General features: G+C 49.2%; 1 protein-coding gene and 1 long non-coding RNA gene across 4 annotated transcripts in view; one reads left to right on the top strand and one right to left on the bottom strand.

Moving 5' to 3' along the window:
* The window catches only part of NEURL1B (neuralized E3 ubiquitin protein ligase 1B), a 44,076-nt gene extending 30,544 nt beyond the window's left edge, over positions 1–13,532 (top strand). The window contains exons 3-5 of one of the 2 annotated variants that reach the window (XM_040262748.1): positions 5,941–6,660; positions 8,967–9,092; positions 9,408–13,532. In XM_040262748.1, coding sequence (XP_040118682.1) covers positions 5,941–6,660; positions 8,967–9,092; positions 9,408–9,652 — 1,091 coding nt within the window. In that variant the 3' untranslated portion in view covers positions 9,653–13,532. The remainder of the gene's footprint in view (positions 1–5,940; positions 6,661–8,966; positions 9,093–9,407) is intronic. The other variant, XM_040262749.1, reaches the window with a different exon arrangement.
* LOC120879673 lies at positions 6,936–17,737 on the bottom strand. Of its 2 annotated transcripts, XR_005724850.1 has the most exons (3): positions 17,346–17,737; positions 8,093–8,138; positions 6,936–7,344 (listed from the first exon to the last, which is right to left on the bottom strand). It is a non-coding gene; the product is annotated as an uncharacterized LOC120879673 (long non-coding RNA). The 2 variants fall into 2 exon arrangements; XR_005724849.1 differs by having other exon boundaries at positions 6,936–8,138.
* Positions 17,738–22,550: the final 4,813 nt, after the last annotated feature.

Below are 22,550 nucleotides of genomic sequence, written 5' to 3'. Positions count from 1 at the left end.
CCGTCCCTGCTGCTCTGTGGGCTTCGGCCTCGTGCTGCCAAGCCCAGGGCGGTCATCCCCATTCTCTCACCAGGCCTCGCTCCTGCCCCAGGTGACCTCTCCCGCCTCACCACCCTGCTTCTGGCCCCAGGCCTCCAAAGCTCCTGGTTCTCCTTCCACCTCCTGGCCCTCTCCTCCTTGGCCCACTTGCTGGCTCCTCCCTGCCTGGCTCCACATGCTGAAAGCCCCAGGATTCTGTCCTAGGCACTCTTCATTCTCTTTCCTTATCATGATTAAACCGTCCTCTTACTTAAATATACATGGAGGAAAGTGCATACACAACTGAGGCAAGGCCATCTCTATTTCAGTTCAGCTCAGTTGCTCAGTCGTGTCCGACTCTTTGCGACCCCATGGACTAAGCATGCCAGGCCTCCGTGTCCATCACCAACTGCCGAAGCTTGCTCAAACTCATGTCCATTGAGTTGGTGATGCCATCCAACCATCTCATCCTCTGTTGGTCCCTCTTCCCACCTTCAGTCTTTCCCAGCATCAGGATCTTTTCCAATGAGTCAGTTCTTTGCATCAGGTGGCCAAAGTATTGGAGTTGCAGCTTTAGCATCAGTCTTTCCAGTGAATATTCAGGACTGATTTCCTTCAGAATGGACTGGTTGGATCTCCTTGCAGTCCAAGGGACTCTCAAGAGTCTTCTCCAACACCACAGTTCAAAAGCATCAATTCTTTGGCACTCAGCTTTCTTTATAGTCCAACTCTCACATCCATTCATGGCTACTGGAAAAACCATAGTTTTGACTAGACAGACCTTTGTTGGCAAAGTATTTCTTTTTATCTCCCCTTTCTCCAGACGATCTGAGCTTGTCATTGGCCCTTGAATCCCATGTCTAAGCTGCTGTCTCCCAAATCCATATTCCCAGCCCTAACGCCGCCCTTGAACTCCAGACTTGCCCTGCCCACTCACATCTCCTCCTGGCGCTCTGAAGAGGCTTCCCACACAGAGCACATTCAGACAGCCGTCACTGTGGATGGCACCACCCACTTGGTGAATCGGTCCAAACTTCAAGAGTCATGCTTGATTTCTCATCCAGCACCCCTTCTGTCAGACTGTTCTGTCACGTCTGCCTCCAGGACACATCCCAAAGCGGTCCTTCTGAGACACTGAAGTGACTGGGGGGTGGTCCCTTGTCTCTGGTTCTTCAGTCCTCATTTTCATCTTCACACAAAGATAGTTTCTCTCGTGGCATAAATTCTGCTTTACTGCCAGGCCCAGACATGGTTGACCTGAGAAAGCCAGGAAGAAGGCGAGGAACTGAACTCCATCACAGACCAGAAGCAGGCCTGGAGGTGGCTTGGAGAGGGTGGGAAGTCAGGGCACCAGCCCAGCTAGTCCAGCCTCCACGTACCGCACCTGGGACTGCTGCTCTGTGGCGGAGCTTGGCGGATGATCGTGGAGGGAAGGGGTGCCTGTTGGACGCTTGCTTGGCGGATGATCGTGGAGGGAAGGGGTGCCTGTTGGACGCTTCCTCAGGGAAATCAGGCCCCCTGGGGGCAACAGCTCCAGCTGGCCTGGGACTGAGTCCCCGTGCTGGGCAGCTCGAACGACAAGGATAGCTACATATGGGGGCAGTATTACTAGTATAAAGGAGCCTGGCTTACGAGTCACATAGCCTGAGATGGAATCCCATTTCTGTCAACTCTGGCTAGGTGACCTTGAGTAACACTCTACCTCGCAAAGCCTCAGTGTTCTCCCACTGTGAAATGTGCTTGCATGGGATAGTGGTTAAGGATTGCTAACGATAATGAATGCATGGAGTTGCTTCTGACTGATGCTTAAGTAAATGGCTGTATATACTTTCACCAGGTCCAGACAGCAGGTCTGGAGTCGAGTCACAGGTTAGAACCAGGCAGTTTTGATAAGCTTCCTTGGTGGTCTCTTGATGTGGCTGGATTCCTGCCTGTAGCCACCTGTCAGATGCTCCACAGAGAATCTGTGATAGGTAGATTCTCAAGTGTCAGGCATAAGCCAGCACTCTGCCATCCTGGGCCTGTCTCGCCCAGGGACAATGCCTGATGGGGACACAGCGCCCTGTATAAAGCAGGGAGACCCAGCCTTTCTGAGGGACTACTGGGTGCCAGGCCCGAGGTGAGGTGCCGTCACACACTCTGATGCTAGCCTGGAAAACACATCAGCGTGCACTGCCTCCGACTTCGCACACGCTGTTCTTTCTTCTGGAATGCTCACGCTCCACCCCCAGCCACCATTCCCTCAGCCTTTGCGTCTTGGCTCCAAGAGAACTGTTCTGACCCATTCTCAGGCCCTTCTGACCTTTGATACACTCAGAGAATAGCAGTTCTGTCACTGCCTGGGTGCGGGACTTGGAGGAACTCACCTTGCTTCTCGGAGTCTCCAAAATCCCCTACTGGCATTTTTCAGAGCATCGTGAGATGGCAGCTCTCACCTGTGATGGTGGCACTCGCCAGAGCTGGGAGGAAGAGTTAGTTTGCTGGAAGATGCTTCATTACCGCCTGTCCCTCCCACTGGAATGGGAGCTCCGTGCCTGCTGGTTGTCCTCTTCGCCCAGGGTCCAGCACGCTGCTTGGCACACGGCAAGCACTCTATACATTTTGTTAATAAATGTTGAAGGAATAATGATAATCAACAGCTTTTGTGCCATGCTGTGCTAGACTCTACAAAAGCATCTAATTTAATCTCTGTAACACCATGGGTAGGAGTGTAGAGGGCAGGTATCATCATTATTCCATTTTAAGCTGAGAAAGTTGAGATTCCAAGAGGTGAAGTGACTAACCTAAAGTCACGTAGTCGGGAAGGGCTGAAGCCAAGACTTGAACCTAAGTGTAGCCATCTCCAGGCCATGATCTTAATTAGGGTGCTCTACTGAAGAAGGGGTTCTTCTGTGGAGCTGTTAGGGGCAAGAAGAAGAGCTTTGGGCATGGCCTCACAGGATGACTGTGGTGGGCAGGGAACCCTTGGAAAATGCGTTACACCAACAGGCTCCCGGAAACATCCACTTGTCTTAAATGCTTTATCAAAAAAAAAAAAAAAAAGTGCTTGTGTTAGTCTACTCTTATTCATTTTGGGTTTTTTTTTTTTCCTGATTACAAAATCAGTTGCTTTGTTGTTTGAGTCGCTAAGTCATGTCCAACTCTTTTGCAACTGTAGCCCACAGTTGCAATCCTCTGTCCATGGGATTCTCCAGGCAAGAATACTGGAGTGGGTTGCCAATTCCTTCTCCAGGGGATCTCCCCAACCCAGGGATCAAACCCATGTCTCCTACATTAACAGGTGGATTTTTTTTACCACCAGCTCCTAGGGAAGCCCCAGAAAATCAATATCTGTTCATTAAAGAAAAATGAAAACATCTGAACTCTTAAGAAGCAAATTTCTCCCCAGAGACAATCACCCTCAAATCTCTGTGTATTTTGTTCCTTCCTGTGCGTCCCATGCACACATTGCCCACATAATTAGAACCAAATCATACAGTTTAGTATTCTTTGTTGTTAGTATCACAGGCGTTTTCCCACAGTTAAATATTAATTGAAAACTTGATTTTTAAAAATATCGGGGGTTTTGATAAAACTTTGTAGTGTACATGTTTACTGTAGAAAAGTTGGAAAATACAGAAAACTCTGAAGACAATTCCTCATAACCTTACCCACCTGAGAAATAATAACCATTAACATTTTATGTTTTCTAGACCTTGATTTCCTGTGCACATATAGTAGTATAGACAGATATAGAGACACAAGTACCAAACTAAGGACCAAACTGAAATCGTTCTTCTTCCTTCATGTTACAGGGAAACATCCTGTAACACAAGACAAACTCAAATGTCCACAGAGCCCAAGCAAGTAGCCGAGATGGGTGAAGGGGCCAGCTCAGGGCCATGGGGAAAGGGAGCAAGCTTTCACCCACTGGTGACATGCTGGAATTCAGACCCTTGCGTTACCAGAACTGATTTTCCAAAAGAGGCTGCAAACCCAGTTTAAAGTGAAATATCCTGACTCACAAGTCTTGGCCACGAATTAAAAAAAAAAAAATTTTTTTTTAAAGACCAAGTGTTGATTTAACAAACCAACAGAAGGGGGAAAAAGAAGAGACATGCATAGCTTAAAAGAGACCAATGACAATGAGTGGATTTTATTTGGATCTTCATTCAAACTGGGAAAAAAGCATATTCTCACACATAATATGACAAGAAGTCTTTAAATTTGATACAGACATACTGAAATTTTTTAAGATAAAATGGCATGTCTAGGATTTGCTTCAAAATAGTAATAGGAGGGAGAATGATGGGGGCATCAATGAAACAAGATTGGTCATGAATGATAACTGTGGAATCTGGGTAAGAACCAATGATTAGGTATGTTTTCTATAATCAATTGTATGCATTTATTTTTTTCAAAAAGTTTAAAAAACAAAACCAAGGAAGAACACCAGTAGGCCAACCAGACAGGTCTGTGAACCAGCATCAGAACCTGGACGGCCAATGTGCAACTTCTGCCCTGTACGTGGAGGGGGTTGTTCAGTCCCTCAGTCACGTCTGACTCCTTGCGACCCCGTGGACTGCAGCATACTGGGCTTTCCTGTCCTTCACCATCTCCCAGAGTTTGCTCTAACTCATGTCCACTGAGTTGGGGATGGAGGGAGTCGGGGTAGGGAATAATATATGAGGCTCTCACCAGCGGTTCGGGCATGCTTTTTGCAAATCATGTTCATGTTATGATTTAATATTTGAAAAACTAAAGAGAAACATATTTTTTCCCATGATATAAATGACAGAACGCTAAGAAAATCTTAGCTGGAGTGGTCCAGTTTTAAAAGTTTGAGAAAGCACTTTTTCTTGCTTCATTTACTTGTTACCAAGAATATTTTTATCACAAAAACAATTTCAAACTAATTCTTTCCCTGATATCTGTTATTGCCTGGCAGTCAGACCTAGAGATCTCATTCACTTATCTAATATACTACATAATAATGAAGGCTATCTGCCAAGCCCTGAGACTTGGTGGTAAACAGACTGTCACAGACACTGCCCTCCAGGGACTCACAGTGTAGGTGGGGAGATGATCAACAAACACTATTTTTATTTGCTTTTTTACTTAATATAGATCAAGAGCATTTTTTCATATTACTAAGTTACTCAAAAAATATTTTCATGACTGACTTTTAAAAAACTCCCCCTTGGTGTCCTGTTCTATAAAATGAGTCCCTTTCCTGCAGAAACCTTACACATTAAAAGTTCGAATAGCACCCAGGTATCGTGCTCCCTGCTGCAGACACAGCAGTGAGGAAGACAGGCCTTCTTTCAGAAGCAGCATGGAACTTGACAAATCCGGGGTCCAGTCCTGACTTTGTCACCTGGTTGCTGGGTGACCTCGGTCATGTTCCCTAGCCCCTCTGTGCCTCAGCTCCCTTCTTTGCTGAATGAATGGTGGGTGATAACGGTACACACCTCAGAGGTAGCATGAAGACTAAAAGAATCTGTGGAAAGGAGCTTACTTAAAGTAACACCCTGTCAGAGTAAGGCCACAAACTCAAAGGGTTTGCTCCTTCCCTAGGAGCTTATGTACTCGTTAGGGAGGCAGAGAGTAGTGATTTTTAAACGCCCTTTAAATCTTCAAAATCTTCGGGGGGTGGGGGGTAGGGAGGAGGAAGAAGCTGCAAAGGTGGAAAGTAGAAATGGAGGGATGCGAGGAAGAGGAGGAAAAAGGGAAGAAGGGCCTGGTCGGACCATCCCACAGACACCATTATGCCAGTGCTCTCGGGGCGATGCTTAACTCAAGTCTACGCTCCGGGAGATCTTAAATAAGCTCAGGAAGGAATCAGGGAAGGAAACGGCGGGCCGGGCGGGGCGGGGCGCGGGGAGGTCACGGCCTGCTCTGCGGGCTCGCGCTCACCGCCCATCTTCTGCCCTCCTCGCGCAGAGAGCGGGTTCGCCGACACGCTGACGCCCGCGCGCCTCGGCCAGGCCCGCTTCAGCGCCTGCCTGCCGCCCAGCAGCCACGACGCGGCCAACTTCGACAACAACGAGCTCGAGAACAACCAGGTGGTGGCCAAGCTGGGCCACCTGGCGCTGGGCCGCGCCCCAGGCCCGGCCCCCGCCGACCACGCGGCCGCCGCCATCCCGTGCGGGCCCCGCGAGCGCCAGCGGCCCTCGTCGTCGCCGGCGCTGCTCGAGGCCGACCTGCGCTTCCACGCGACGCGCGGGCCCGACGTGAGCCTGTCGCTCGACCGCAAGGTGGCCTGCGCGCCGCGCCCCGACGGCGGCCGCACCCTCGTCTTCTCCGAGCGCCCACTGCGGCCCGGCGAGAGCCTCTTCGTGGAAGTGGGCCGCCCGGGGCTGGCGGCGCCCGGCGCGCTGGCCTTCGGCATCACGTCGTGCGACCCGGGAGGGCTCCGGCCTGCCGAGCTGCCCGCGGACCCCGACGCGCTCGTCGACCGCAAGGAGTACTGGGTGGTGGCGCGCGCCGGACCGGTGCCGAGCGGCGGCGACGCGCTCAGCTTCACGCTGCGGCCCGGCGGCGACGTGCTCCTGGGCGTCAACGGGCGCCCGCGCGGCCGCCTGCTGTGCGTCGACACCACGCAGGCGCTCTGGGCTTTCTTTGCCGTGCGCGGCGGCGCCGCCGGCCAGCTGCGCCTCCTTGGTGAGTCCCCCGACTGCGCGTGCGCGGGGCTCGCCCCCGGAAACCCGGCGCCGCTGGATAGGTAGCCGCTCCTGCGGCCGCTGAAGCCCAGCCAGCAGTCCCCCAGACTTGAGCGCTTAGCAGAACCGGCTGGCCTTCACTTAGTTTCCGATTCAGTACGGGTGGGCCCCCAGAAGATGCATTTTTAACCAGGGCCCTGGGGATGCCTATCCCTGGACCACACCCTGTGCATACCAACCCAAGTAACCCGCTGGTGTTAGGACCTGGCATTTCCCCCCCATTATTATGCTTTATTATATGCATATTTTCACATTATATAGAGAATGTTACATGCCAGTGATAAAGAAAATACAGCTACATTTAAAAGAGGAAAATGAGAATAATATCATCTACAGAAAATAGGGTGCAGGCTTGACCCACCACCTTTTGAGGTTGAGTTTTGCATCCATCCATGCCACACATAAACACAGAGTGTATCCTGCCTCCAGCTATGGGCCAGTCCGTGAGCTCCCAAGATGGGCAGGGCAGAGGACTGGATACAGACCTTGGACCTCCTCACATCCTCTCTGGCACCCAAATGGAGATTTGCACGGTGTGACGTGCGCTACAGCAGAGAGGCTTCTCTTCGCTCCAGCTTGGTGGAGTCGGGCTGGTGATCAGGGAAGGCTTCCAGAGAGCATAACTCTGTTTTCAAGTTTTAGAAAAGTCCAAACAGTGACAGAAATAATGGACGATTCATGTGTGACGTCATTCAGTTTTATCCTCCTGATACCCCTGTAAAACCAGTATCATTATCCATGAAGATATCTTCCGTGTAGAAAGGGAGCGATGACCCGCATCGTGCGGTTCTGAGGATGAAATGATGATGTATACAACGCTTTTAGCATGTGCCTGCCATATGCAGCGTGTTTAGTAAGTACCATTAGTAATGACAGTGACTTGCTGTTTAACTGAGGACAGAGGAGGAACAGGGTGGCAGTGGTTGTCATTTGGTTGGTTTGGGGTTTGTTTAAGGGACCATCAGATATAGTCATCATTTCATCCTGAAATAAGTTGCCCGAGTTCCCACTGGGGCTTTGTGAGAACTAAGCCTAGAGTCCTTCTCCCTCTCTCCAGCACCCCTAGGAGAACCAGGATGAGCCTTTGAGTGATCAGGAGAAGAAGACAGAACAGCATTCGGAGACCAGAGACTTGCCCTCCTGATCCCTATCTGACAGCAGCCCTGGTGCTGTAATCTGTCCATCAGTCCTCTAGTAGGGCACAGAACAGGGCATGTCTCTTCACATCAGAAATAACCATCATTTCCTGAACCAACAGTTCAGGGAAGAAAACCCATCCACGCTGAACACTAGTCAGGAGTCTTGTAGTTGCAAGTAACAAAACCCCACTCACAGTGCCATAAGCAAAAGGAATTTGGGGAGTACCCACATACCTTAGAAGTCTGGGAGTATATTGGATGGATTCAGGAACAGCTGGATCTAGGTGTTAAAAGTTGTCATCAGGATTCTACTTCTCTTTCCATCTCAAAGCTCTACTTTCCTCTGTGTTGGCTTCCCTCTCAGACACACCCTACAGCACCACGCTATTCCCTTGATGGAATGGGTCCCTTCTTTCCTAGCGGTGCTAGTGAAAGTCACAGAGTTTGGGCTTGCAGACCTTGCTTGAGTTATGTGCCCTTCACTGGTTAAGAATCCACCTGCAATGCTGGAGACCCCGGTTCAATTCCCAGGTCAGGAAGATCTGCTGGAGAAGGGATAGGCTACCCCCTCCAGTATTCCTGGGCTTCCCTGGTGGATCAGATGGTAAAGAATCCACCTGTAATGCAGGAGACCTGGTTCAGTCCCTGGGTTGGGAAGATTCCCTAGAGAAGGGAACGGCAACTCACTCCAGTATTCTGGCCTGGAGAATTCCATGGACAGAGAAGCCTGGCAGGCTCTAGTCCATGGGGTTGCAAAGATTCGGACATGACTGAGTGACTTTCACTTCCACTTTCCCTGAACCACCACTGAGACCAAGGGTAGAAGTTCTTTCTTATTGGCTTGGCCTGGATCATGTGCATGAGGGTGAAGTAGTACCTCCAACAAAATTCCAGTGCTGTTTCTGAAACAGGAATGGAGGTCAGGCAGACACAGACCAGATGTCTGCCCCACTTGTACGATGCCATCAATTCTTAGCAGAATCCTACGCAGTAGCTCTTGTTCTCCATTAGATCCATGAGGAAGTGAAGGTGCAAAGCAGTAAAGAGCCAGGGACTAGCAGAGCAGAGCCCACCTGCCATGTCCCTGATGGACTCTCTTCGGTCTCAGGAACCCTGCAGTCCAGCCCTGCGACCACATCCCCGTCAGGGTCCCTCAGCGGCTCCCAGGACGACAGCGACTCCGACATGGCCTTCAGTGTCAACCAGTCCTCCTCAGCATCTGAGTCATCCCTGGGTAAGGACGTGTGGACGCTCGGGGGTGCAGGGAGATGGGCTGCACTGGTGGCTGTGCCAGCCGTTCCTGACCTTGCCCCCAGCCCCGCATCCTCTCCTGGAGGGAGGAGAAACATCTGGATGTGGCGTTCCAAAGGGTGATTACGGTGCTTGCTGCTTGGGGTAGGAGGATAGGAAAAAGAGCAAAACTGAACTCCGTGTCTCCCAGAGTTGCCCCCCGTGGGTTCTGGCACAGAAGCTCTGCCCTCGTGGGGTTGCCCAGCAGAGCCCACCTGGGAACCGCGAGTTGAGGTCTGCCTGTTCTCCCTCCCTGCAGTGACGGCACCCAGCTCCCCGCTGAGCCCACCGGTGTCGCCCATGTCCTCCCCGCCGGAGCTGGGGGGCGGCAAGAGCAGCGAGTGCACCGTGTGCTTCGACGGCGAGGTGGACACGGTCATCTACACGTGCGGACACATGTGTCTGTGCCACGGCTGTGGCCTGCGGCTCAAGAGGCAGGCCCGGGCCTGCTGCCCCATCTGCCGGCGGCCCATCAAGGACGTCATTAAGACCTACAGGCCGTAGCCTGGCCCGCCCACGGGCCGTGGCCAGAGCAAGGCCTGCTTTCTGAAGCCCACCCCCTGGGCCAGGCAACCACCATGGCCGCCAGGGAGCCCAAGGGCACTGCCATCTCGCCCGCCACCCTGCAGTGGTGGGCACGGCGTGACAGTCATGGAGATGAGGCCCCCGGGGGCCCAAGTTCAAGTGAGGGTTGCTTCTGGCCTGAAAGTGCTGTGCCCCCAAAAGGCCGTCCCCCGGTGGTCTCAGGTGGGAAACTGTCCCGTGTGCAATGCCTTCTGCTGGGGTTGGTTGAGTGTGTGTGCGAGAGGGGGCGGGCTGAGAATGACTGAGAGAAACCCATTGGTATTTATCCAGGGATCCTGGCTCTGGGAGGTTATTTAACACTAAGGAATGTGCAATCTGGAGCCCAGACGGCAGCGGGACAAGAAGCTGTTCACTTTCTGGGGCTATGACGTCAGCTGGTTTTGAATATACGGAACCTGCACCTAAACAGAACTCCCACGGATGGTATAGGAAAGGGACACTCAGATTTTCTAAGGCGAGGGAAAAATAGCTCATTGTTTACAGCTCCAAAGCGGCAGCTCCTTGGAGGGGGGCGGGGGGTAGGTGGGTGGAGAACCTAAAAGAACAATTTGCTTTTTTAGTATGTAACTCAGTCTCTCAGGCTCGGAGAGCAGTTTTGACGGGTGCTGGGGCCAGAGCTCTGGGTGGTGTCCCCTCTAGAAGCCTTGTCACCCCTCCACCCCCAGACCACCTAATAATAAGTGCTACACCCCTTGACTCCACCCATAAATGCTTTCAGTCTGTACCACCCTCACCATCTGCAGGAAAATAAAACAGCAGGTCCCCTTTTCCTGGGGGAGGGGAAGAATCCTAGATGCCATTGAGCCCCCTGGGGTTGCAAAGGGCCACTCCTCAGCTCTCCACATTTCCTGCTGAAATACTAGGCCTGCATTCGCCAGCAGCTGTGAGCATCACCAAGGTGACCTGCTGCCAAGTAGAGGGAGGAAGCGCGGCTTTGCCACCATCTTTGTTCTGATTCTCAGTTCATCTTCCCCTGCTGATTACTGAGATGTTAACTGATCATTAGAATGTTAGCTAGGAACTGAGACACTCTCTGAAAATGCTGACCTTGCAACTCTCCCCCTCCCCAGGGCAATTTGCTGGGCATTTTCTAGGCCCTTGGCCCTGCTTCCCCTCCCTTACCCGCTCACCCCTGCTGGGGCCCGTCTCTGCAGACTACCAGACCACGCCTGGGTTGACGAGTTGGCCGGCCTGCAGTTCCCATCTGGGTCCCAGTTCTGGGCCCCACCTTCTCCCTGTATCTTTGTGCTGTATCTTTAGAGGGCCCTGAGCCTCTGTGTTTCTCACTTCCTGATCTGTCTAAGAAGAAACCTGGTACCTGCCTACTCCGGAGCTTTTGGGAGGACCAGCACAACATTCTACAAAGTCCAAGATACCTTGTGAGGAACAGGTATTTTTAGTCCAGTTCCTAATCTGCTCATCTATTGAGGCAGACAAGCAAAGGAGGACGTTCAGAGTTTATGCGTTCATATGACACATTTTGCTGGGTGTCTGGAGGCCCCTTCTGTAGATCAAGTCTCCTAAGGCCTTGTGGTGCTCCGGGTCTTGGACTATCTGCTTCTTCACCTGGTATTCTGACCTGCTCTCAGCTTCAGAAACCCTCCTCTTGCCCCTGCAGGAATCCCTGATTGGTTTTTTTATTTTTCCCTCATGAACTTGGGAACTACACCCAGATTTTAATTTCACAGCAGAACCTTCAGGGGAGCAACTGACACCTCACCATTTGCCAGATTAAGAGTTTGCAAACCTAGGCAGTGCTCAGCGGCCAGCAGAATTCTTTTCCCCCTCTTGTTGGGTATAGGCAAAGCCACACACAGGCCCCAGGAGAGAAGGCTAATCACCCCGCTGGGCTGGTGTTCTCCAGGCAGCAGCTCCCCTGGCTGGACTGAACCACAGTCACAAGCCCCAGAAGTCTCTGCAGCCAGCGCCTCTCTCCTGTCACCTCGGGTTCCAGCCAGGCTCAGTGCAGCCACAGCCAGGAATCCAAGGACCTGGGGCCTGGACCCAGGGCGGACCAGGACACGTGCCTGGTGACTTGTCACCTGGGAAGGAGGGAGCTCATGGCCTGTGTAACTCACGCGCAGCCGCTATTAGTAGCATCCCCATTTCCAAGAGGACTTAAAGGGGTGTTTATCTTTTCAAAACCAGACATTTCCAGTTTAGACATTTCCTCTAAACTGATTTATTCAGCACTGCAGAGAAGCTGCCCACACTGCCCTCTAGGTTCTGTCTGGAGAAGGGGCAGGAGTAAAGGGACAGGAACCATGCTCCTTTATTTGGCAGCCCTATGTACCCTGCACGGCACTGGAGAGGTGCTTCCCTACGTCAGTCCTGCAAGGCAGGTCTTCGTACTATATTGAAGACACCACCGATTATAAAACACCATTCTATGTGCCACTAAGGGAAAAACACTGCCAATTTTAACTGTAAGGTGCCACAGCTATACAATTCATTTTATTCAGACATGTTATGTAGAAAAGCTGTGTTCTTTAGAATCAGTGGAATCTGCTATTGCCCCCATTTGGCAGGTGAGAAAACAGGTCCACAAAGTGAAGCAGGAGGTGGCAGGACTGGGCTTCAAGCCTGGTGGTACCTGGTGCTGATCCCCACGCTCTCCACTGCCTCTCCCCAGGCCCAGAAAGCTCAAGAAATTGCTTGAGTTTTCTTCCTTGAAGCTCACCTGGGCAGCCCCTGGAGAGAGCTGGGCACATGCCCCTGTGTGAGTGTTCCAGCCCCAGACTGATGCCTCTTTGCCACCCAAAGCCTGGGAAGACTCACATCCTTTCTTTCAGGCTCATCTGCCCACTGCCACCTTCTCCTGGCCTCTTGCTATTACATGCAGGCACCCGTCTGGGCAGCCTGTGGGAGAGCCTTGTCCTATTCACCTTCCTGGGCCCTGTGACCACCACCCTCTTAAGCAGGGCCCCCTGGGGTTAGGGAGGGGAGACTGGAAGATGCCCCCTTCGTTGTTATCTGGTGCCACCAGAGAAATCTGGCTGTTTCCGAGTCAAGACAAACTCCTTTGTCTAGCCCATTTTCGGCCTGGGAGTCTTCTGGGATTTAGCTACCTGGGGCACTGCTCCCTGAAGTGTAGCAAGACTTTTTCAGCCGTCCACAACTCCTGGTCAGCATGGCCTGTGTTCTGGACACAGGGACGGGAACTGGGTCTAAAGACAAGCCTGCGGGCAGCTCGTGGCACAAAGCAGGAGGTGGACAGGTTTGTAGATGTGTATTTGGCCCGTCCAGTGCTAGGTCCTGTGATGGCACATAGTAGGTACTCATTAAAGGTTTCCTGAGTAGTCCAGAGATCCGGTTATGAGTGTTCAAGGGTTTGGTAAAACATCACGTACACGTGCACACAGTCATTCAGTGAACGTGTGCTGAGTGTCTACTGCCTGTGGAGTACAAGGAGGGCCGACCGAGGGACAGGAGCCCAGCTCTGATGTCAGAGGAAGGACAACATGAGACATTTGGGGCAGAGTTCGAGGGCTCTCTTGGCCCTTCTGTTGCCTCGGGGGTCTGTCTTGGTCAGTACACAACTGCTTTCCAGACCCAGAGACCCCTGCACACTTCAAAAACCCTTCTCTGCATTAGGAATGCCAGGCACCTTATAGGCAGCAAACTTCTGCTGAAATGGCCTTTGGAAGAACTGTTCAGGGCCCCACCAACTAATGATCGCCCTCAGGCCTTGCCAGGGAGGGAGACATGGGGAGGGAGCTACCTGCTACTTTCAGGCCTTGGGACTGGTGGCTGGAGATCAATCCCCAAGTGGCCAGGGAACCCACAGTCATTTCCAGAATAGGAGTGTACAGAGTTGGCAAATGAGAGGCAGTCTCCTTCCACCACTCAATCTGGTCTCTGCCCTGGCTCTGGCAGAGAGGCTCTGGCTCAGGAACACGGGGCCTCTCTCCGTGTCTAATTGTCTCACCGTCTTTCTAACGAGATGACTTGTACAACAATCTGTCTGTGCCTTATGAAAGTGTCTGTGCACTTTTAACCCTCTTTAAGAGCAACTTTAAAAAGTGGGCCAGGAACTAGCATCCATGGTGGTGTTGTAGAGATCTGTGGCGATCACTGAAGCTTCTGCCTTGTGTGTTTGATGTTGGTGTGAAGAAGTGTGTGTTCCCCACCCCACCCCTCCACTACCTGTGTACAGACCTTTTAAAAAATGTGTTTCTCTTATTTTTCTGATTCAATACTGTGACCTCTCCAATACAGACTAATCTTTGGGGATCTGTAATAAAGGTTTCAAAGCCTGAGGGCAGTGGGTTGGGAAGGGTTTGCGCTGGTCCTGTGTGTTGTGCTTTTGCGTGTTGTATGTTTCTATTTTTGTCTGTTTTTATTGTTTTATATTAACATAATTTTCCTGTTTAAAAAAAAAAACAAATACAACTTTGGCTTGTTAAAAAAGAAAGTCTCTTCAGGACTGTTTTAAAAAATCACAATTACCTACATTGACAGGGAGTGGAGGTAAGGGGTACAAATCATTGCCAGCCTTGAGAAAATAATTTGCAAAATGTCTATAGAACCCTGAGCATATTCAAACCTTTTGCTTAGTAACTCCTAAGAAAATATCCTCAGGAACTAATTCTTATTGAGGATAAGCTCCATATTTAAGGATGGTCATTACAGCATTATTTATAGTAGTGAAAACTAGAAACAACCCTAATGACCAACAACTAAGGTTTATAGTTGTCCCTCATCATTCTTTGCTCACAGGACTGGCTCCAGGACCACCACCACCCCACCTTGGAATATCCACAGATGCCCAAATCACTTATATAGAATAGTGTAGTATTTGCATTTGACCTAGGCACACCCTCCATATACTTTAAATCATCTCTGGAGTACTTATAATACCTAACACAACGCATATGCTATTTAAATGCTGCCAGTGCAACAAATTCAAGTTCTGCTTTTTGGAAATTTTCTGAAATTTTTGTTTCAAATACTTTCCATCTGAGGCTGGTTGAATTCACAGATGCAGAGCCTGAAAATATGGAGAACCAACTGTACTTGTCAGAGTTCTTGGTTGCAAGTGACAGAAACCCAGCTGGCATGAAGACTGGTTCAAGATGGGGAGCAGAAGGACATGCACTCATCTCCTCCTGTGAAAGCACCCAGATCACAACTAGCTGTTGGACAATTGACAGGAGGATGCTAGGACCCACAAAAAAACATACCCCCACATCCAAAGACAAAGGAGAAGCCACAGTGAGACAGTAGGAGGGACTTAATCATAATAAAATCAAATTCCATGCCCACTAGGTGGGCAACCACAGAATGGAGGACAGTTCTACCAAAGAAGTCCTTCCAGTGTTGTGAAGCTTCTGAGCCCCACAGCAGGCTTCCCAGCTCAGGGATCCAGCAAAGGTAATAGGAATCCCCAGGGAATCTGCAGGCCAGCGGGACTTGACCATAGGGCTTACACAGACTCCAGTCTTGGCACAAAGTCTTGTGCACACCAGGACCCAGGGGAAAGGAGCAGTGACCCCATAAGACACTGAGCCAGATCCACCTGCTAATGTCGCAGGCTCTCCTCTGGAGGCAAGGGTTGTCAGTGGCAGCGGCTCACTGTGGGGACTGGGACACTGGCAGCAGCAGCCCTGGGAGGTGCCCCTTGGCATGAGCCCTCTTGGACGTCACCATTAACCCTACTATAGAGCCTATAGACTCCAGGGCTGGGTTGCCTCACACCAAACAACTAACAGGGAGGGAGCAGAGCTCCACTCATCAACAGACAATTGTGTTACAGTTTAACTGAGGACTGCCCTGCCCACCAGAGCAAGACCCATGGTCTCTCAATGGCACCCCACTCCAGTCCTCTTGCCTGGAAAATCCCATGGACGGAGGAGCCTGGTGGGCTGCAGTCCATGGAGTCGCTGAGGGTCAGACACGACTGAGCGACTTCACTTTCACTTTTCACTTTTCCTGCATTGGAGAAGGCAATGGCACCCCACTCCAGTACTCTTGCCTGGAAAGTTCCATGGACAGAGGAGCCTGGAACGCTGCAGTCCATGGGGTCGCTGAGGGTCGGACACGACTGAGCGACTTCACTTTCACTTTTCACTTTCCTGCATTGGAGAAGGAAATGGTAACCCACTCCAGTGTTCTTGCCTGGAGAACCCCAGGGACAGGGGAGCCTGGTGGGCTGCCGTCTATGGGGTCGCACAGAGTTGGACACGACTGAAGCGACTTAGCAGTAGTCTCTCCCATCAGGAAGCTTACACAAGCCTCATCCACCAGAGGGCAGACAGAATAAGCAAGAAGAACCACAATCCTGTAGCTGCCAGAATGAAAACTATATCACAGAAAGGTAATCAAAATGAAAATGAAGAGGATTATGTCCCCAGAGGAAGAGACAAGATAAAACCCCAGAAAAACAACTAAATGAAGTGGAGATAAGCAACCTCCCAGAAAAACAAGTCAGAATAATGATAGTGAAGATGATCCAGGATCTTGGAAAAAGAAAGAAGATGCAAGAAATGTTTAGGAAAGACCCAGAAGAACTAAAGAACAACCGGAGATGGATAACACACTAGAAGGAATCCATAGCAGAAAAACTGAGGCAGAAGCATGAATAAATGACGCGGAGGACAGAATGGTGGCAATCACTGCAGCAGAACAGAATAGGGAGAAAAGAGTGAAAAGAAATGAAGACAGCCTAAGAGACCTCTGGGACAACATTAAACACCAACATTTGCATTATAGACGCCTCAGAAGAAGAGAGAGAGAAAGGACCTGAGAAAATATTTGAAGAGAGAGTAGCTGAAAACTTCCCTAACGTGGGAAAGGAAATGTTCAACCAAGTCCAGGAAGTGCAGAGTCCCAGGCAGGATAAACCTACACACTGAGACACATACTAATCAAACTAACAAAAATTAAAGACAAAAATAAAGTATCAAAAGCAACAAGGGAAAAACAACAGATAACATACAAGGGAACTCCCATAAGATTATCAGCTGATTTCTCAACAGAAACTCTAAAAGCCAGAAAGGAATGGCATGATATTTTTAAAGTGATAAAAGGGAAGAACCTACAACCAAGAGTACTCTACCCAGCAAAACTCTTGTTCAGATTTGACAGAGAAATCAAAATCTTTACAGATAAGCAAAAGTTAAGAGAATTCAGCACCACCAAACCAGTTTCACAACCAATGCTAAAGGAACCACTCTAGGCAGGAAATGCAAGAAAAGGAAAAAACCTACAAAAAATAAACCCAAAACAATTAAGAAAATGGTAATAGGATCATACATATCAATAATTACCTTAAATGTAAATGGATTAAGTGCACCAACCGAAAGACATAGACTGGACTGGCTGGGTGGATGAGAACATGTTCATGCATGCACTTCCACTTACCACATCACTCTCCTTAACCCCCCAGATTGTAATGACTTTATATTGTTAGGTTAATCATGTTTCCATTATGGCTTGCAATTGTAATTATCTTTTACTTTTTGTCTGACTGTTGATTGTGAAAACTGATAAACATATTTTACTATTCTTGAAAAAAAAAAAAAAAAAGAGAAAAACCCAGCTGGAACTGGCTTTGGAGAGATTAAAATGCTCAGGTAACTGAGGCGTTCCATATCAAAACCTAAGAACTCACTTTGGGTGCCTTTGACCTGGAATCTGAAAAGCTGCGACAGGATGTGGCCTGTCCCCTTTTACCTCTGCTCTCTTCTGTCCCCCGTTCCCAGGAAGCTCCACGAGACAGCTGACAGCAGGTCCAGGCTACATCCTGCCTTTGAGGAAATCCCCAAGTGGACCAAACTGCACCATGTGCCCCTTCCTTAGCCAATCATGGAAGCCAGGGAGATCCAGGGCGCTGACTGGTCAGACCCAGGACATGCACTCACCTGCACCCCATAGCCACACCTGTTAAATTAAGAGTTGGGGGTGGGACTCGCCGACTGGAGGGGAAAATTGGAGCAATGAAGAAGGAAAGCTGGGCAGGGGGGAACAACAGATGTCTAAAGAATGTTGAATAAAACATGATACAGATACATCCCCAAGTAATAATATGGACTGTGGAGCCAGACAGCCAAGTCCTCACCGCAACACTGGGCCACTTAACCTTTTTGTGTCTCAGTTTCCTCACCTGCAAAGCAAGAATAATAAGAGCTCCTGGTTTAGGATGAACATATTACTGAGCTCATTCAAGTGATGTGCTAGGCACAGCATCTGGAACTCAGCAAACAGTTTATAAGATAGGAACATGTTTATATTAAAGTATACTGAGGAAATCAAGATATAAAACTGCACATACAAAAACAACTCAACAAAAAATGGGGGACTATCTAAATAGACATTTCTCCAAAGACATACAGGTGGCCCAAAAGCACATGAAAAGATGCTCAGCATCACTAATTATTAGAGAAATGCTAATTAAAACTACAGTGAGCTATCACCTCACACTGGTCAAAATGGCCATCATCAAAAGATCTACAAACAGTAAATGCTGGAGATGGTATAGAGAAAAGGGATTCCTCCTACACTGTTGGTAGCAATGTAAATTGGTACAGCCACTATGGAGAAAAGTACAGAAGTTCTTTAAAAAACTGAAGATAGAACTACCATATGACCCCGCAATCCCAATCCTAGGCATATACCCAGAGAAAGCCATAATTCAGAAGCATGCATGCATCCCAATTGTGGCACTATTTACAATAGCCAGGACATGGAAGCAACCTAAATGTCCATCAACAGAGGAATGGATAAAGATATGGTACAGATATACAATGGGATATTACTCAGCCATTAGAAAAAATGAAATAAGCCATTTGCAACATGGATAGACCTAGAGATTAACATATTGAGTGATAGTAAGTCAGACACAGGAAGACAAATATCGTGATATTGCTTATACGTGGAATCTAAAAAAGGGGGGGTACAAATGAACTTATTCACAAAACAGAAGTAGAGTCATGGATGTAGAAAACAAGCTTATTACCAGGGGATAAGGAGAGGAGGGTGGGATAAACTGGGAGATTGGGGCGGACATATACACACTGTGCTGTGCTGTGCTTAGTCACTCAGTCGTGTCTGACTTTGCAACCCCATGGACTGTAGCCTGCCAGGCTCCTCTGTTCATGGGAATTCTCCAGGCAAGAATACTGGAATGGGTTGCCATGACTTTCTTCAGCGGATCTTCCCAACCCAGGAATCGAACTGGGGTCTCCTGCATTGCAGGCAGTTCTTTACCAGCTGAGCTACCTGGAAAGCCCCATATAAACACTACTATGTGCAAAATAGGTAACAAATAATAACCTGATGTGTAGCACAACGAACTCTACTCAATACTCTAATGGCCTACATAGGAAAAAGAATTTTTTAAAAAAGACTGGATAAATGTGTATGTATAACTGACTCACTTTGCTTTATACCTGAAACTAACACAACATTGTAAATCAACTACACCTTAATAAAAATTCAAAAGACAAAATGCAAACAAACAAAAAACAACGTTGCACATACACTCTGATATCATGGATGTTTTAAAAAATTAACGACCAATAGCCTCAAAATCTGACCAAGCACTGGAATGACCAAAAGAAAAGAAGCAAATGGTTACTGGCATTATTGGTAACTTTTTTCCCATTATGTTGTCCAACTTTTCTTTAATAACCAATTATTACTTTTAAACTTCTTCTTAGGAAAAATTATCACTCTGCGAAAACCAACAGGAACAACTGGCCCTTGCTGCAGTTCATCAGAAATTTCCGGGCTGATTTGAGATCCAAATTTAGTCATGGTAGAGATAAGGACCTGTAAGTTTCTAGGTGAGGCCAGGCCAGGCTGACCAGTTTGGTTGGGCTTCCACCAGGACAGGCTTTAGGGCCCAGATTTCTGGGGTGGAACTTTGCAGTGGTATCAGGCGTGGGGCAAAGGGGAAAGTGAAATTACTGCCCAGGCATGTTCCTCCTGACTTGTTAGAACAGCCCAGCTTGGTGACTGAATTTTAGGGGCAAAAGTGAAATTAACCAGGATTTATTAAACAGAAGAAATCATGATTTGCACACATTCTCTCAATGAATCGTCGCAAACATATTTGTCTCCTTAATTGACAGGGAGGAAACCAAGGTATAAGAAGTATTAGGCCCCAGGTATACCTACTCCCGCAGAGGGTAGAGGAGACTGGCAGGCTGCAGTCCCTGAGGTCACAAAGAGTTGGACACGGCTTAGCGACGACAAATGCCTGCTCCAGAGGAAAGGCAAAATCTTTCAGAGGTACCTCTGAATTTGCACCTATCCCTTAGGTCTCGACGGCAGAGTCTGCCCAGAACATAGGCATCTTTCTCGCCTCCTATGTATCCTTTTCATGATATCAGCCACTTGCACTGGGCCAGGAGATGTTTTCATGGATGCCATCTAATAAGATTTTTTTAAGGAAACTGGGGGCGGGGGGAAGACTATATTTATCTTGGTTCTTTTGGTTATAAGAGCCTGAAACCCAGCTGCAGAAAAAACCTAACCTAAGAAACAACTCACACAACTAAGCAATCATCCAGCTTCAGGAATGGCTGGATCCAGGTGTTCACATGATGCTATTGGATACCTACCCCTGTCTCTCTGTTCTACTGTCCTCTTGGTTGATATCATGCTGAGGCAGGCTCTCCCTTTGTGATAACAAAGAAATCCTCCAGGAGCTCCTAGCTCATATCATGCCAGCTTAGTAACTCTTTCAAAAAGTTTCAGGAAAAGTTTCAGGGCTGTCTGTATTTCCATTGACCACTTCGGTGAAAAGCTTAATCCCCTGAACCAATCTCTGTCACATACCCATACCTGATACAAAACTAGGTATGACATGGCCTTTTCCCTTAAGAATCAACCAACCTGGAAAGGGAAGGAAGCCCCTAAACCAGACATGTTCAGAGCAGTGGAGTTCTGAGGCTCCTGGATCAAATCCAATAACAAAGGCTCTGGACCATTTTGTGATCATTACATTAAGCATCCTTCTTTTTCCTGGAAGTTCAAGTTGAACCATGCACCGAGTCACATCATATTCTTGTCTAATGCTTCAGCAGGCAAAGCCCACGCCCTGACCCTCAGCATCCCTGATGCAGCTGGCTTCAGAGGAGTTTTGCCACAATATATACATGGAGATTTCTCTTTCCCTCGTTTCCTGGGTTCCTGCAAGACAACAATCAATGATAATAGCAAATCATTTAATGACCACTTACTATGTGGTAGGGCTTCCCAGGTGGTGCTAGTGGTAAAAGAACCTGCCTCCCAATGCAGGAGATAGCAGTTCAATCCCTGCATTGGGAAGATACCCTGGAGAAGGAAATGGCAACCCACTCTGGTATTCCTGGGAAAACCCATGGACAGAGGAGCCTGGTGGGCTACAATCCATGGGGTCATCAAAGAGTCGGATACAACTTAGCAACTAAAACACATGGAGAGAAAACCAGGATTCAGAGAGCTTAAGTAACTTTTCCCCATGGTCCAATACTCTTGCCTGGAAAATCCCATGGATGGAGGAGCCTGGTGGGCTGCAGTCCATGGGGTCGCGAAGAGTCAGACACGACTGAGCGTCTTCACTTTCACTTTTCACTTTCATGCATTGGAGAAGGAAATGGCAACCCACTCCAGTGTTCTTGCCTGGAGAATCCCAGGGACGGGGGAGCCTGGTGGGCCGCCGTCTATGGGGTTGCACAGAGTCGGACACGACTGAAGCGACTTAGCAGCAGTAGCAGTATGGCCTCTCAAAAACAAAAGAATTTCTTCTCTTTATTTTAGTAATGATTTCCCAGACTCTAAATTTAGTGATTTTTCAAGGGCAAGTGGGCCTGAAACATATGCACCTGTGTTATCGTTGACCTACAAAAAGCCATTCAGGGAAGTATTATGGTCCCATTTTACAGACAAGGAAAGAGAGGCTCAGAGAGTACAATGCCCTGCCTGAATCACACAACTTGTAAGCTGTGGAGCCCAGGATATGAACCAAGTCTGGCTCCTTCTGTGGCGTCACAGCTTGTCTGTGAGTAAATTATGTGTGGGATGGGGAGGGGGGGTGTGGAGGAAGAGAAGAAGGGGAAAGAGAAGAGAGAGCAGGAAAAGTGAGAGACGAGGGGATGGAAGAGAAGCGGAGGGGAGGGAACCAGACTCAGCACCTAGAAGGGGAAGGAGCGAGAAAAGCTGTGTCAGGCTGGGTCCTCAGCTTACATAATGTCCACTAGTCCAACACCAGGGACAGGAAATCTTTGCCTCTCCCTTCAGGCTCCAGTCTCCTGGCTCTTGGAAGCTGATCTTGGCTCCCACACAGAGATGTGGAAAACATCAACTTTCCAGGCATCCAGCTATGGGAACCAAGCCCCAATCTTGGCTGTTGAATGCACCCAGGAGAAGCTTCCAGAAGCCCCTGGGGCAGCTGCAAAAGAGTGCTCTGAGCAGGCTGGTCCTACTTCCTCAGCCCCTGCCTCTCCTGGCTATGACCTGCCCAGGTCTAAACCTTTCTCTCTGGATTCAGAGCCTCAGACTCCCCTCTTGCCTCTCTCCCGTGCTAGGGAAAGACTTCAGCCATCCTTTGAGGAGTCTGGGGGAACTACTCAGGAGTCAGCCAGACAGGCCGGAGGTCATGGCCACACTCAGAACAACAAGCTGGGGCACTTTGGTCTCCCCAAGATGCCTCCAGGGAATACGGTTCATCTGGGAGTCTGTGTGGATGAGATTAGGAGGCGCCTTCTCTGCGCCTCGCTTCACTGCCTCTAGGTGGGGCTGTAGAGCACTCACTCCCCAGGTCCTGACCGAGCTGGTGTGAAAGCGTTAGTGGCTCTGTTGTGTCCGACTCTTTGTGACCCTGTGGACTGTA

The sequence above is a fragment of the Oryx dammah genome, unplaced genomic scaffold (genome assembly GCF_014754425.2).
Source record: "Oryx dammah isolate SB20612 unplaced genomic scaffold, SCBI_Odam_1.1 HiC_scaffold_20, whole genome shotgun sequence".
Taxonomy (NCBI): Eukaryota; Metazoa; Chordata; class Mammalia; order Artiodactyla; family Bovidae; genus Oryx; species Oryx dammah.
Note: the sequence above shows the minus strand (reverse complement) of the source record. Positions and strands in the feature narration are given on the sequence as shown.